At 41.3% G+C, this 14,224-nt stretch overlaps 1 protein-coding gene across 11 annotated transcripts in view; it reads left to right on the top strand.

Moving 5' to 3' along the window:
- The window catches only part of NTNG1 (netrin G1), a 229,726-nt gene that overhangs the window by 203,061 nt on the left and 12,441 nt on the right, over positions 1-14,224 (top strand). For 7 of the 11 annotated variants that reach the window (XM_082227890.1, XM_082227886.1, XM_082227891.1 and 4 more), the window contains one exon: positions 2,535-2,672. The exons of the other annotated variants lie outside the window; for them this stretch is intronic. In XM_082227890.1, the coding sequence (XP_082084016.1) occupies positions 2,535-2,672 (138 nt within the window). The remainder of the gene's footprint in view (positions 1-2,534; positions 2,673-14,224) is intronic. 11 annotated transcript variants of the gene reach the window in all.

The raw sequence follows: 14,224 nt of genomic DNA, 5'->3' as shown, positions 1-14,224 counted from the left end.
ACAACCTTGGTTCTGAAGCCGTTTAAAAGTAAGTTCTGAATATCAATTTCATTCGGAATTGTCCCTTTTTTCTCCTGTGACATACCACATGGTTGGATGCCTTTGCCAAGGGCAAAATTCTCAGTAACTTTGTTAATGTATTGCAGATAACCAACTGACAGGATTATCATTATTTCAATTGGCACATTTTTCCAAACCACCACCAATAGCACTAGCCTACGTTCCTTTGGAAATGCCATTTGCAATTTGTAAGGATTGAAATCCTGAGCAATAGATGCAATATTTGCTACTCAAAACATTTTCCCCTTAAGCTTCTCCTCCCCCACCCCCCATTTCTATTTGCCATGTTAAAATATTCTCAGTTTCCCCCTCCTGTTTTGTCATTTCTGATCTCACGGATTCATAATGAAATCCCAGGGAACAAATCTAAATGGAATGATTAAAAGAAAAAATAGAGCTGTTCACCCAGCATGGTCTCTAAATTCAAAAAGAAATACTCGCACTCTTTGCATTTGATAGCAGATATCAGGGGTGTTGGGAAAGTTATTATTAACTTGAAGTCTCAATTCTATCTACACAAGTGTATCTGCAATCAAAATCAGATCCTCAAGGAACTACCAGAAGTGCAAACAAGAAGATAAACAAGGCAAGGATATATAGGGAAGATGCAAATCACATAGCATTCCAGACATTGACAACCTGATTTATATATATATGAAAAATAATGATTTGCAATAGAACCATACAATTGGAAGATACCTAGTTGGTCAACTAATCAGAGGCAGCAACCAGCCTCTGCTTAAACACCCCCAGCATGTATACACTGAAGCCCCAGGCCAAATCTGACTCCCCAGTTGCCAACCAGGAAAGAAAAAAAACATGAACAGAGTGTGACTGCACTGCATGTATAGACTTGCCAGCAGCCTACTTGGGGGAGTGTCAGTGGTAATCTGGCCTGCCATTATTACAGCAGCACCCCCACCCTTCCTGCAACAAAGCACTCCAGAGATTTAGAACCAATAGGGGTGCGAGATGAGAACATACATTTCCTAGAAATAAAATATGAAAACAAAATAGGTTCAATAAAACTGATTATAAGAGACACCTTATCACAAAAATTCATATGGTCAAAGTTTGTGCATTTCACATCTGTATGTTTTTACATTCAATGTGGTAACAAAAATGACAGGCTTGGGTTTAAGTTATTATTGGCCAAGGCTCTGGGACACTCTCATTCATCTGCTGCCCATTGAGTTCTCTTAAGTAGGATATTGTGGCATAACTTAAAAGGTGTACTAACATTGCAGGAGAAAAAAAATACAGCCTGTAAACTCCAGTCACTAAAATGCCATGAATAAATTAAGCTGATGCCCATAAACATAAAGGAAGGCTGCCTTGGAAATTAGTAAAGTGCATTTATGTTGCCATTTAGAAAATATTCAGCATCAAGTGTGGAGTCTTACCTATTTTAATAATTTAAAGCGAGCTTTAACTTGATGGTCTATTGATGTTTCCTGAAATAGCAAGCTGTCTTAACGTTCATTAAAATGATATAAAAACGCAAAGAACAAGTTGTAAGTGCTGTCACCGTTAGTTACTTCTGAGGACTTCATTCTTCGCTTTATTTCTGCTAATTTTCTGCTCATACCACCATGGAAATGTGCCATTAAGGGTGGTATCCCAACTAAACAGTTCCACTAATGCAAGTACTTTTGGAATCTAGGAAGCAAGACAGTTAGTCCAGCTTGCTTACTGCCTGGTAGTGGCTCTCTGCCATTTTCAAGGCAGAAGGTCTCTCCTAGCTCTACCTAGAGATGCCAGGGATTGAATTTAGGACCCTCTGCATGCAAAGGACATACTGAGACCCTTCTGGAGGGCTGGAGAAGACCTCAGAAAGCCTCAGGATAAATGGAGGGAGCAAAGTTTCATTGCACAGCAAAAGTCAATTACACTAGTAGAACTGCTTAACTGAATAACCACCCTAAATGTATAGCAGTAGTCTTCAGTAGTTCAAGCAGGGACCCACCTTTAATAAAAAACTGCAACACAGGACCCACTTTCAATCTTTTTATCATATATTTCTCACTTCTCCTTTGTCATTTTCTTTTTTTAAAGTAAACCCCCCCAAAAAAAGAATTTTGTGGTGTGTTGTAATAGAGTCATTGCTGGGATCCACCTTGGATTGGGGATATGACTCAGTTATGGATCCCTTTGCATTAGTTGAACACTGATACTCTCAGTGCTTCCCAAACTTGGATCGCCAGCTATTTTTGGACTACAACTCCCATCATCCCTAGCTAACAGGATCAGCGGTCAGGGATGATGGGAATTGTAGTCCAAAAAAAACAGCTGAAGACCCAAGTTTGGGAAACCCCATTCTAAACCAATGAGCAAGTGGACTTTCCAGCAGTCTGCCGTTATCAAACCATCTTCCTTTATGGTTAAACTTGGCCGCTGTTACCCCTATCAGTAATGAATGACTTTTAATCTTGTACCCCTCTACCAAGTTCATATGTGTTGTCTTGTTTCTGCAGAATGTAACTGTAGCCGTTTTGGCTCAGTCCATGATCGCTGTAATGAAAGAGGAATTTGTGAGTGTAAGCAGGGAGCAACAGGGCCTAAGTGTGATAAGTGTCTGCGGGGATATAACTGGCACAACCAGGGTTGTCAATGTAAGTAACTGCCCTACATCTGCCCTCCTCCTCCTCCTCCCCCCCTTCCCCCCACCCTTTGCTGCCTGCGCTTCTCTGTGCCAATGTGTGCAGTCCCTCAGCACTTTTTTTAAAAAAAAAAGAAGAGAAACCTTTCTGCAAGGTCTCAAAACTCCTTCAGCCTGAAGTTTAATGAAAGCAATCAAAAGGTAGCAAATTGGCTGTGCAATTTCTTTCGTTTCAACATTCTGCGTATGTGTAGTGCCCTCTCCCTTTCCTTCTGCTAATGCCTGGAGAAACCTTTAACTAAGATAGCACATATATGCACCTTGTCAGCTACAATCAACTAAAGTATGATGAGCTGTATCACCAGTGGCTGGGTTCTAAAGGCATATTGAAAACAGAAAGGTGAGAAGAATTGTGCATGTACGTTTATTTCGTTGCATTGCTCTTTCCTAGACCCTAGCAATTTTAATTAATATGTTGAGCTGTGACTTTCTGTAACAGGCTTAGGGAACCTCCAGGTGTTGCTGGTCTTCCACTGCCAACAGCCCCAGCCAGCATGGCCAGTGGTCTGGAATGATGGGAATTGTAGTCCACCAACATCTGGAAGGGCACAGTTTCCCTCTCCATGCTCTACAAAACCCTAACTGTGGGTGTTCTGGTTTACTATCTATTATCTAACCATTCAAAACCCAATACTAAGAAATGTGACAAAGTTCGTTTGAACTGTAGGAGACAAATCTATGTAGCAAATCTTTTTCTGGATTGCTCCAATAATACAGTGCTACTTGTTCATTTTTCCAATAGAGCAGGAGTGGGAAATGTGTGGTTTCCCCCCTGTTGAGGGTTTGCAGTCACTTGGGAGAGGGGGTAATCTACTTGGGGGGTGGTTGTCACATACAAACACTGAACAGAATGGAAGCCATGGGAAGGCATTGACAAAGGTCACACACCATATTTAATGTGGCATAAGTCATGGTAATTTGTTAAGGGTGCTGAGAGGCATTAGGATGGGGACACCTGACAGAGGCACAATTCCCAGCACCCTCAATGAACTACAGTTCCCAGGATCCTTTGTGGGAAGCCATGACACTTAAAAGTGGTAAAATTGTGCTTTCAATGTATATGGATGTGACCAAAGCCTGGAAGGAGCCCAAGCCTAATATTGGCAGGGATAAAGCTTTCACTATTCTCCAGATTCCTCCTTGTCATTCACATGAAATTAGGCCAAGGACCATATGAAATTGTGTCCCAAGGTTGCCCACACAGAGAAGCTCCTAAGGAAAGGTCTGCTTACCAAGTGGTTCACCAAGCCATGCAGATGTAACATGTTACAAAGTCACAAACATAGTATTCTTCAAATATAATGCAAACCATGGTTAGCTTTAAACTGGAGCTTTAAAGCAGGTTTGTAAACCATCATTAAAGCTAACTATGGTTAAGTGTTAACCTCAGTGTAGAAATAATGCTAACGCCAGTATATACTGGAAAGGGAAAGGGAGAAGGACTTTTAAGTAGGAGAGATGAGGGAAGTGGACTAGTATATGAGCCAAGGGGGCACACCCATTGTTGAACATGGGAAATATTATCTGCGCCACTGGGCCAATATAGTGCAGCCTTCCTCGTGCTTGAAGGTGCATTTGCAGTGCAGGGTGGGTGCAAAAAAACAGGAGCTTAATTGAGAAGTAGAAACAAGAATGGATTTTCAGGTAGGTGAAATGCAATTATCCAATTAGAATTCATCAACTTCTATAGTCTTGCAGTGGAAGTCTCTGGAGCAGAGTGAGCTATTCAGAGCAAACATTTCATTAAACGCATCTTGCCTAGCTCTCCATTAGTGGATTATCAAGAACAAGCTTTGATTTGATGTGTTCATTATTTGATGTTGTGTGCTTTATGCAAATGTATTTCCATTTGTGCCTTGTTTATTGGCTATTTGCCAGTTCCACCCTGTGCATTTCCTCTCATCTTCCAGCAAGCATGCAAAATCACCTTCATCTTCTAAAGTTAGGGTGCATCCTAAATCTACAATGGTGTACTAAAGGTTACATGATTTGGGCAACCTTTAGGCAAGTTAGCATCAATATCCTGTCCCTCCATCCTCCCCCACCTGGAAGTGGGTTCCTGCAGAGTAATAATTGTCCAATGCTACCTCTGTCTGTCTCAAGTACTTAGTGAAATACAAGAATAGTTTGGGGACTGGTGGGTCCTTCAGTAGTTTTGTAGCTTTGGCACATATGCAAAGGTAAACTTGCCAGCCTCTGGCACTCTTTCTGGTAGCTTGCTTTGAATGTAGGGGCATTACATTGTTTTGACTAGATGTCATTTGGAAACCTCTTGGGATTATCTTAACACTACATCCTTGCTCCTAGTGCAACTGCTGAAGGTTCCACAAGATCTAACAAATACTGTTGTATAAACCCCTGATTTCATTGAATTGCCTCTCATTTCAGAACACCACCATCCCTCAGAATGCAACTCCCTTCTTTCTACTCATTATACAATTATCAAACATAATGGAAGACTACTCCAACTCAAAAGTTGCATGTATGCCTATATCTCCCATGGAAATATGGCACTTTAAGGTGTTTGACTTTGACTGCATCACATACTAAATTTGATAATGTGGGAGACAGCAGAAACAGAAGGGAGTAAAGGAAAGTGGGGATTCCATGACAAGGGACAAATGTAAACAAATGCAGTTTTAGCTACTCAAAGTTCAATTAAGTTGGGAGTATTGCATGCAGCATTAGCCTAAAGGCAAATCAATATGCAACATGAGCTGCTGGTAGAGGTTCAAGTTATGGTAAGCAATAACCCCTGATAACATTGGTTCTGTTCCCAATGCCTATGAAACACCAGGTGAAACCTTATTTGTCTTGAATCTAAATATTTGTCAGTGCAGTAACATCCAGTTAGATTTTGATATATTTTTAGGTTACTGAGAGGCTGCTCTTGTACTGTTTCTGATTTGTTTTTATACTGTAATCTGTCCTGAAACCCCCAGCAGTAAATAGAGTTCAAGGAAGGTGCAAATCAACTAACACTTTCCCAGAGTTCTCAGTAGACCAAATGTTTTCTGAATTCATTTGCGTGTTTTTAAAGAGAAATAGCTGTGCCAGATACAGCTCATATCCTTACTTCTCTCGATACCTATGCATTCTATTAGTCTAGGTTCCCACCTCTCTTACACTTTAATTTAGCAAAGGAGGCATCATGCTCCTCCAAGAGGCTCAAAGTGCCTTTTGATGCAAATGAATCGCTATCAAGGTCCACCATTTGTTACACATTAATAGTTGCCCAAAACTGCAATTGGATCGGGACCTTGGCATGTAAAAATAGCTGCTATTGATTTGCTTAAATTCACACTGACATTTTCAATTGATCAACACTTTGGATTGAGTTAAGCTATAGCCCCTGCTCCAAAAAAGTTTACATAGCCAAGACAAGAGTCAGACCAGGGGTTTCAGAGGAGGCTACAGGAGGTTCACAGACAGACAGATGAGTGGCCAGAAAATCTGAGGTGGTGTTTTTCCCATAAAATATAAAAAACCCCACATTATATATATTTCACCGGGAACTAGCCTTCAAATTAGCATGAATTTTGAAGTGTTTTGATGTCAGCTTGTGCTACCTATAGGTCTTCTACCTGATTCCCTATTTTTCAGTCCAGGACTCTGTAAACTTTATAATCAGCTCCTTTTCATGTTCACTTCATTTATTTCTCAAGGAAATTTATTATAGTAGTACAGAAAATTACAAGAACAGCAACAGCAGCAACATCTCTCTAATGTGCTATAAAGACTCCCGAAAGATTACTTGCATGAGCATGCAAAGCATACACTCAATATAAATCCTTGTCTCAGCTGAAACTAAGCCATAATGACAACGAGTAGAATATGTGTAGCACGGGCAAAGTTAATGAAGACAGAGCCAGAGAACTGGTGTTATGCAGAACTGGGGGGGGGTATTCTTTTTAAGGTGGAACCCTAAAACAGGGGAAAGAGGGGGCAGTGGGTCTGCTGTGAGGTGTGTGTTACAAGTTGTGGCTGTGTGTGTGCGTGTGTGTGTGTGTGTGAGAGAGAGAGAGAGAGAGAGAGAGAGAGAGAGATGCATGGCTATGTCCAATGTATAGTAAGAATAAGGAAATATAAGGACCCCTGGTCTCAGTCACACTTGCATCTAAGCATGCATATGAAATTAACAAACATATGTAATGAGATATTTAGTTCAGAGACAGTGTGCAATGGAGAGGTTACATTTTACAATAGTATGTTGGAAAATCAGTACTTGGATAAAAGTCAAAAGCTTAACATCAACAAAACGTAGTTTTATTGCAAAAAATATATAAATATTTATTACTATGCAGTCTTCTGCTGAAGGAAGAATTGGCAAAGCAAACAGCATGTAAATTGGATTGGTAGTATGTTTTTGCCTGGGGCAGAAGGAATGGTGAGAGACACCAAATGAATAAGTGGAACCTAATTGGCAAGAGGAAAGAGGAGGGGAACGAGATTATGTGTTACTAGCAAGCAAAATGCAATAACTGGGGTCAATGTACTTTGATGGATATGCAAAATGACAGTGAGGCTGATCTCAGAAACAAAGGATAGTGTGGAAGGTCCTTTGGGGTGAAGTCATGGTCAAGGGAATGGGCCTGCCCAGAGAACCCTACAAACACTAGCTGTATTTACAATAGGCACATGCATATTGAAGAGGAGTCCTTGCTGTTACACCAACCTAAGGCAATTTGAAATTTGGCCTTCTGTCATGAATCTAAGTAATTGTCCCTGCTCACAAGGTTGGGTCATTCAGACACAGCTGCCAATTGCATAGGATGCATAGTGGTTCCTTGGTGGCTGCGGATACGTCTAAAACATTCCTTACAGAGCTCTGGTTCTGCCCAAGAACTATCCCTCCAGCACATTCCCCTGTAGGCCAAGTTCTCATCTGCTTCTGCAAGGCTCAACTAGATGTTATTATATGCCTCATATACCTATGAGGTTTCTGGTGTTAGAAATCTGTATTATGCTTTCAAGGAGGCCTCCTGTATCAGTGCAGCATAACAACATCTGTGTGCCCTGGCAAAACTGGAGGTCTCTGTGCAAGCTACTGCAATGGGCTACAGCATCTGACAACTCATCCAGATCTGCAGAATTCTGGATTCTGTTTAGGTTAGTTCCTTTGTATATGTTTGCTGCCATTTGATTTAATTTATTAATTAATATTATGCCTCAAGGGCCAATAATGTTCATGCAATATCTTATTTTACAGATTTTACTTACTATTTTAATTTGATGTTAAGATTACAAGCCACAGGACACCTAATTCATCACATGCATCCATGGACCTCTGCAATATAAAGTTGTTACTGAAATACTGATGTGAAACGTTCAAGGCAAATTTGTAACCATAGACAGCATGGATGGAAGATGTTACTGAAGATTGACAGTGGGTGTTATCTGCTATCCTGTTGTTAGTCGGGGGCAGGGGATGAAAGTGTCCATTCAATAAGCACAGCTGGTAGGGTCTGGGACCAGGGTTGCCACCAAATTTACCTACAGCAACATTTTATGGTAAACTTGAAGGTTCCTGCACAGAAGAAATCCCAAGGAATTTTGAAGGAAGCAAAGAGTTTTAGTAAGTTCTTTTTTAAAAAAAATGTCAGGGGTGCTTTACATATTCCCTGTATCCCTATTGCAATGTCCTTTCTTATGGTAGTAGAGATGACCCTTGTGAAGATAGGATTTATACCAAAGAATCAACACCCTATACCGTGTTTTTATCTGTGTTGATTCTACACTACTAGCTGGCAAATATCTTAACAAAGAAGAGCAGACAAATAATGACATTGCACATCTGAGGATTTGTTTTTCTGATATGTAGATAGAAACAACTTTGAAAAATGTGGCGCATCACCTGCTTTAACATTTCACCTGGAGGGAATCTGTTGCACATTTCAGTGCATTCAGGTGACTATGTAACAGTTTTTGAGTTTTTCTTCATTTGTAATATTACATATTCCTATGTTTCAAACAGAGACTAGGAAATATGGGGAAGGGGGAAATCAGAGTCAGAATTGCTAAATCTTAAACCTCCCAGGAGGCAGCTTCCAGAGCAGTGACCCCAGTAGAAGCTTCCATGGAAGTGAAGCCCAATGTGACAGTGAGGCTTCTATCTCTGTTTCTGGATGAGGCACATTTGCTCTTCCTCCTAGTTTCCAAATTACTTTTCTCTAAAGCTGCTGGCAACCCAGGGACACACACACCCATGCTCCTAAGTCAAGTAAGAACAAAAGCTTTTCCAAAACGGCTGGAGTGCATGTCTGCATAAGAGGACACAGATGCCTTATCCTCCAAGAAGGCTCCCTTCCAGGAAGTCAAGACTCCTTTGCCAGATTATATAAAGGAGTGGTGGGAACCTATAGTCCTCCATACATTTTTGGACCATGACTCCACCCCTGGCAAAAGCTGGCTGGGGCTTGTGGGAGTTGTAATCCAAGACACCTGGAGATCCACAGGTGTTCTATCCCTGGTGTAAAAGTATCAGTCAACACCAAACGCTTCCAGTGCCTCTGAGTCTCATGTCTGGCCTAAGCCTGTAGTTTGGGAGCTCTCCATGGTCCTGACTCTTATCTGCCTTTATTGCATTTCACCACATCTGACTGGAATATACCCACAGACTCCAGCCTGGAACAGGAAGAGGATGTGGTTTTATTAACACTGAAGGCAGAGCTATTTGCAAGTTTCACTTGAGGCAAGTGTCTTCCAGTGTTGCACATTCAAACACTAATTTAGCCACACAGGAAACTTTTATAACATGTCTGACACTTGTTGCAACACTCTAAGTTGGAAAAATGTGATGATGCCCTGAAGCTGCACTTATGAATTTACCATCAAATCTTTTAAGTGAAGGCAATCTAGTGGAGTTATTATATGAGGGCGTCATGCCAATTGGAGAACAAAATGTGTCCCAGGGGCTGGTTCAATAAGTTGACTCTGGCCAGGAGATACATTGGTCTGCTCTAGTAATGCTGTTCTTATGGATCTTAAAAAAACAAAAACAAAAAACACTTCATTTCCATACAACCTCGTATGTTGGCCTTACATCGGTCGGAATATAATGTGTTGCCATGAATGTAGTAATGGGGCACCATACTAGAAATGCAACTAACAGTTACCTGACTTCAGTATAGGCAAAGAAGCATAATTTTTCACATCTGCTGTGGTAGATGTCTCAGACAATGGTCCCAGTGAAACATGACCTTTTCTTAGGAGGCTGTCAACTCCCCTAGATTGTCTCAGCAGAAACAGAAGGGGTTTTTCATGCCCTCTCCCCAAATTAAAAAATACAGTTGTATCCAGTGCAGTTGTCCCACTAGCACAATGACTTCCTCCTGCACATCAGCACTTCCTCTCCCTGTGCGCCTTCCACCCACCCCCAAATCTAGAAGGGAGAGAGAGGGAGCCCATAGTAGGAGTTCTTGAACTGACGGGATGACTTTGTTAGAGGCAACCCATAATGTTTGGATGAAGTTTACTGCTGGAGGAGAGGCATTCAGCTTTGCTGAAGGTCCCAAGCATCTCCAGTTAAAATAACTTTTGGCTGCAGGGCTAGGAAAAGCCCCCTTTCTGCTTCAGACCCAGGGGTCCACTGCTACTCAGAACAGCACTGGACTAGATTTTATTTATTGCATTTTAAAAATATTCTGTCCTGACCTTTAACATAAAAGTTTTCGGACAAATGGCAGCTTCATATGTTCATTATGTGTTTGTTTATCCATATCCTTGCAATCCCATCCCCACAGCCAGAGACTCAGGTTTAAGCCAGGAAGCTCCATGAGGATACTTGCTCAAATTATGGTGAAATATTAGATATACCCACTCATAAGTGTACAAAGATTGCAATTCAAGGAAAAGGCCATCTTGCTTTATCAGCAAAGTCACATGAGAGTTATTGGCACTTCTGTAGCATGCAAACAATAATGAATGTATAAAAAGTTAAACAAGAAGCCTGCTACTTCTATTCAGAAAGTATAATTTTTAAGCGGTTAATACTTGATGGCTTGGTAATAAATATTTCAATACAAGATATGGCAATCAGAAGTAGCTTGGAATGAAAATGCAAAGGGAGCTTAGAACAGAAGGAGACAGAGTTTCTATTAGGTGCATGAAATAAAACAGCTTGAAAGATTAAAACAACAATTGCTATGTTGGACTGCAAATCTATTGAAGGGGAAATTATAATGTTTATCGAGAAGAATTATTCATTGCTCATTTGAGCAAAAGCAGGCATGGGCAGCTCGTATTGTGAAATGACAGGTGGGCAGAAATTACTGTAAAAGTTTGTCCTCAGTAGGAGTTGTGAAATTAAGCTTTGTATAAACTGCTTGCTCATCACTGACTTAGAACAGGTACAAAAAAATTCCCAACAATCCAGCAATATATAAACCTGGCATTAAGGCCAGATATGAATAGATATGGACTATTTTTTAAAAAGTCATTAATATTAAATTCCATTGCATTTTTTAAAGCCAAGATCATTAAAAGGAAATGTTGCTAGATATGGGGTATGTCCATGGGTGGAGCCCTCCAGTTTGTGGCAAGTCTGGTGGCAGAGCAACTTCACCTAAGGTGGACAGCTATTTCCCTGCCCTCCAACAAGTCTACTACCTACTACCAAATACTATATCACAATGCTACCCAAATGACAACGGGACCACAATCGGAAAGCAAACATGGATCCTGGGCTAAAGGAATCTCCCTACTACCACCACCAAATGATGCAAATCAAATAGGGCAAACCCACCAGGTCACCATGTGGGGTGTTCTATGGATCACTGGCCCCTATCTGGGCCTTTGGACACAACCTCCCCCCTGGACTCCTTTATTGGGGTATCCTGTAATTTTGATTGTGGAGAAAGGGTGTGGGACCCACCCCCTTGGCTAAGGATGCGATCCAATGCCTCTTTCCACCAAAACGTTGTGACAGTTGCTATGAGGAAGGCAAAACCCCAAGGCAGGCCCAATTTTGGGGCAAGGGAATTCCTCCCTGGGCCTGAATATGGTGACTCATCAATTCCACAACAAGGTGATACATGCGTGCTGCCCACTCACCTCTGGGCAGCAGTCTCATGCTGACTGCTGTCTGCTCCCAGCGCAGCTGGTTTAAATGCTGTGGCAGTGGACCAGAGTGAAGCCTGGGTCCATCGCCAGAGCCCCGCTCACCCAAAAGGCCATGATTGGCCAATTCAAATAAAATTCAGTGGTAAATCTCATTGACCCCTGCGGCCAGCTAAGGCTGATGATGGAGTCAGTCAGGTGTGCAGATAGGAACCCGCTGTTAATGGTAAGCAGTCCTTACTGATTTTACAGATGGGGAATGCTGAGCTTAGTAGACAACATATACCATACTAAAGAAAACACTAAACATGGGCTGTACGCATGGAAACCAGTGTCATACAGTGTTACTTAGAAGTGAGTCCCATTCAGTTTAATGACATATACTTCCTCCCAGGTAAGAGGGTATAGGATTGCAGTCTGAATCTCTTTACTTGCCTCTGTTAAGGTTATGTCAACAGCAACAAAGAAATACCATTGGCAACAAAAAAGAAAAATTAAGGCAGCTCTACTACTAGCATTTAGCCGGGAATTAGGTGCTATGAACAGTTTAAGCCTTACATTTCAGTAAATATTGCATGGGATTGGGCTACATAAGTGTGAAGCAACAAACAGCATTTTTGAGAGCTACGGACAGATCGTTCCAAATACAAACAGGAACACGCAATCTCTCAAACATGTCCCCAGGCAGACGATACATATGCAGAGATACACATATTCCGGACATCGAAGGAGCTTTTGAGCCGAAGCACACACTACATCCTCATTATATATCAGCAGGAGATTATTCAGCAGGGTGCTCAGTTAATGAGATGATGCATTGTGGTAAATTTGGAAAAGTAGCCATTTTGGTGTCACAAGGTGAAGTCCTCTTTCAGTGAAAAAGATGCTTAACTTAAACTGTTGTTATTGTCTAGGTTTTTTTCTTTTAAAAAATTCTTATTTCCAAGGCAGTTGTGGAGAGACAGTTTCACTATATGTGGCTCTCCCCAACCACAATAACTAAGAGTGGGTTTGGAGAATAAGGCAGGAGCTGCTGAATATTATAATATAAATGGGTCAGTATCTTTGAGCCCAGTCACCCACTTCTACTTACCAACGGTAGAAGAGATTTACAAACCTCTTTAACAGGCACCCAATCCTACACATACTCAGTAAGCCACACTGAATTCAGTAGCGCTTACTTTTGAGTAGACCCATATAGGCTTGTGCTCTTGTGACATGCCTAACATCAACGCAGCTGTGCCAGTTTAATATGTTCTTCTTCATCCAGCTTTCTCACGCAGCAATACAAGGGACACCACTTAGTCTCATTGGCACAAAAACATACCAGAATTGCAGACCCAAGGGGGGAGCATCACCCCAAAATGTACCTTGTCCACATTCACAATTTCCAGATACCCATAGCACTTTAAACAAGCTAGCTATTATACATGATATGCTCATGTTAAACTTATCACCATGCAGTATATTTAAACTTTTAAGAAATTCAAAATAACTCACTAAATGTTTAGCTGCATGCCTGTAATAGAAGGTTTTATGTGACTTTCAGGTTCCTTTCCTCCTGGCAGATCCTTGCCGTATTTACCAACCTGGTCTTTCCCAATATGCTTTCCCAATATGCTACCCAATATGCCCAATATGATAAACTAAGGCCAATGACCCATCAGGCCAATGACCCATCTAACCCCGCATTATGTCCTCACAGTGGCCAACCAGATGCCTGGGGGAAGCCCACAAACAGGGCCTGAACACAACAGCACTCTCCCCACCCCCCTGTTCCACCCACCTGTCCTCTTCCAGCACTTCTACTCCCAGTCTTACTTTCCTACGCATCTTACTCCTTTTGCCCTTTTTGCCTTGGATAATCTGACCTGCCATTTCCACCAGTGGCAGCTGCAGGCTCTTCAAAATGCCAAGCTGCTGTGCAACAGAAAGGCAGCTGGGGTCATTTACTGAAAGAGGCCTCTTCATCACCACTAGAGCCATAAAAACAATTCCCTTTGTAGATTGTAGTGCAGATACTGAGAAGAAGCAGGCTTCTCTGTTTCCTTAGTTTCCTTTGAAAAGTGTTTAAAAGTTCTAGCCATCATTTGAGAGCCTTGAGCAACTTCACTGTGTTAGAACCAGGGCATTTTTTTCCCAGCCAGAATTCAGTTCCGGCACCTCTCAGGTAGGCCATTGCCATTATATCAGAATAAGGGAAGGCTTCGTGGTGAGTTCTGGTACCTCTTTTTCTAGAAAATAGCACTGATTAGAGATATTTAACTTCATTTCTTGCTTCACCTAAGGTAGATTCAAAGTTTAAATACTATGTGTATTCAAAAAGATATGAGCCTAATACTTTACCATAATTGCTAGAATGCTGTTTAGTTTACATTACTAAAGGTATTTAAAAGAGAAAATATTGTGAACATTTTGCTTCTTATTTAAAAGTCTTCATTGATAAGA

The sequence above is a fragment of the Podarcis vaucheri genome (genome assembly GCF_965113315.1).
Source record: "Podarcis vaucheri genome assembly, chromosome: 6".
In the NCBI taxonomy this organism is placed as follows: Eukaryota; Metazoa; Chordata; class Lepidosauria; order Squamata; family Lacertidae; genus Podarcis; species Podarcis vaucheri.
This window is presented reverse-complemented; position numbering and strand designations above follow the sequence as displayed.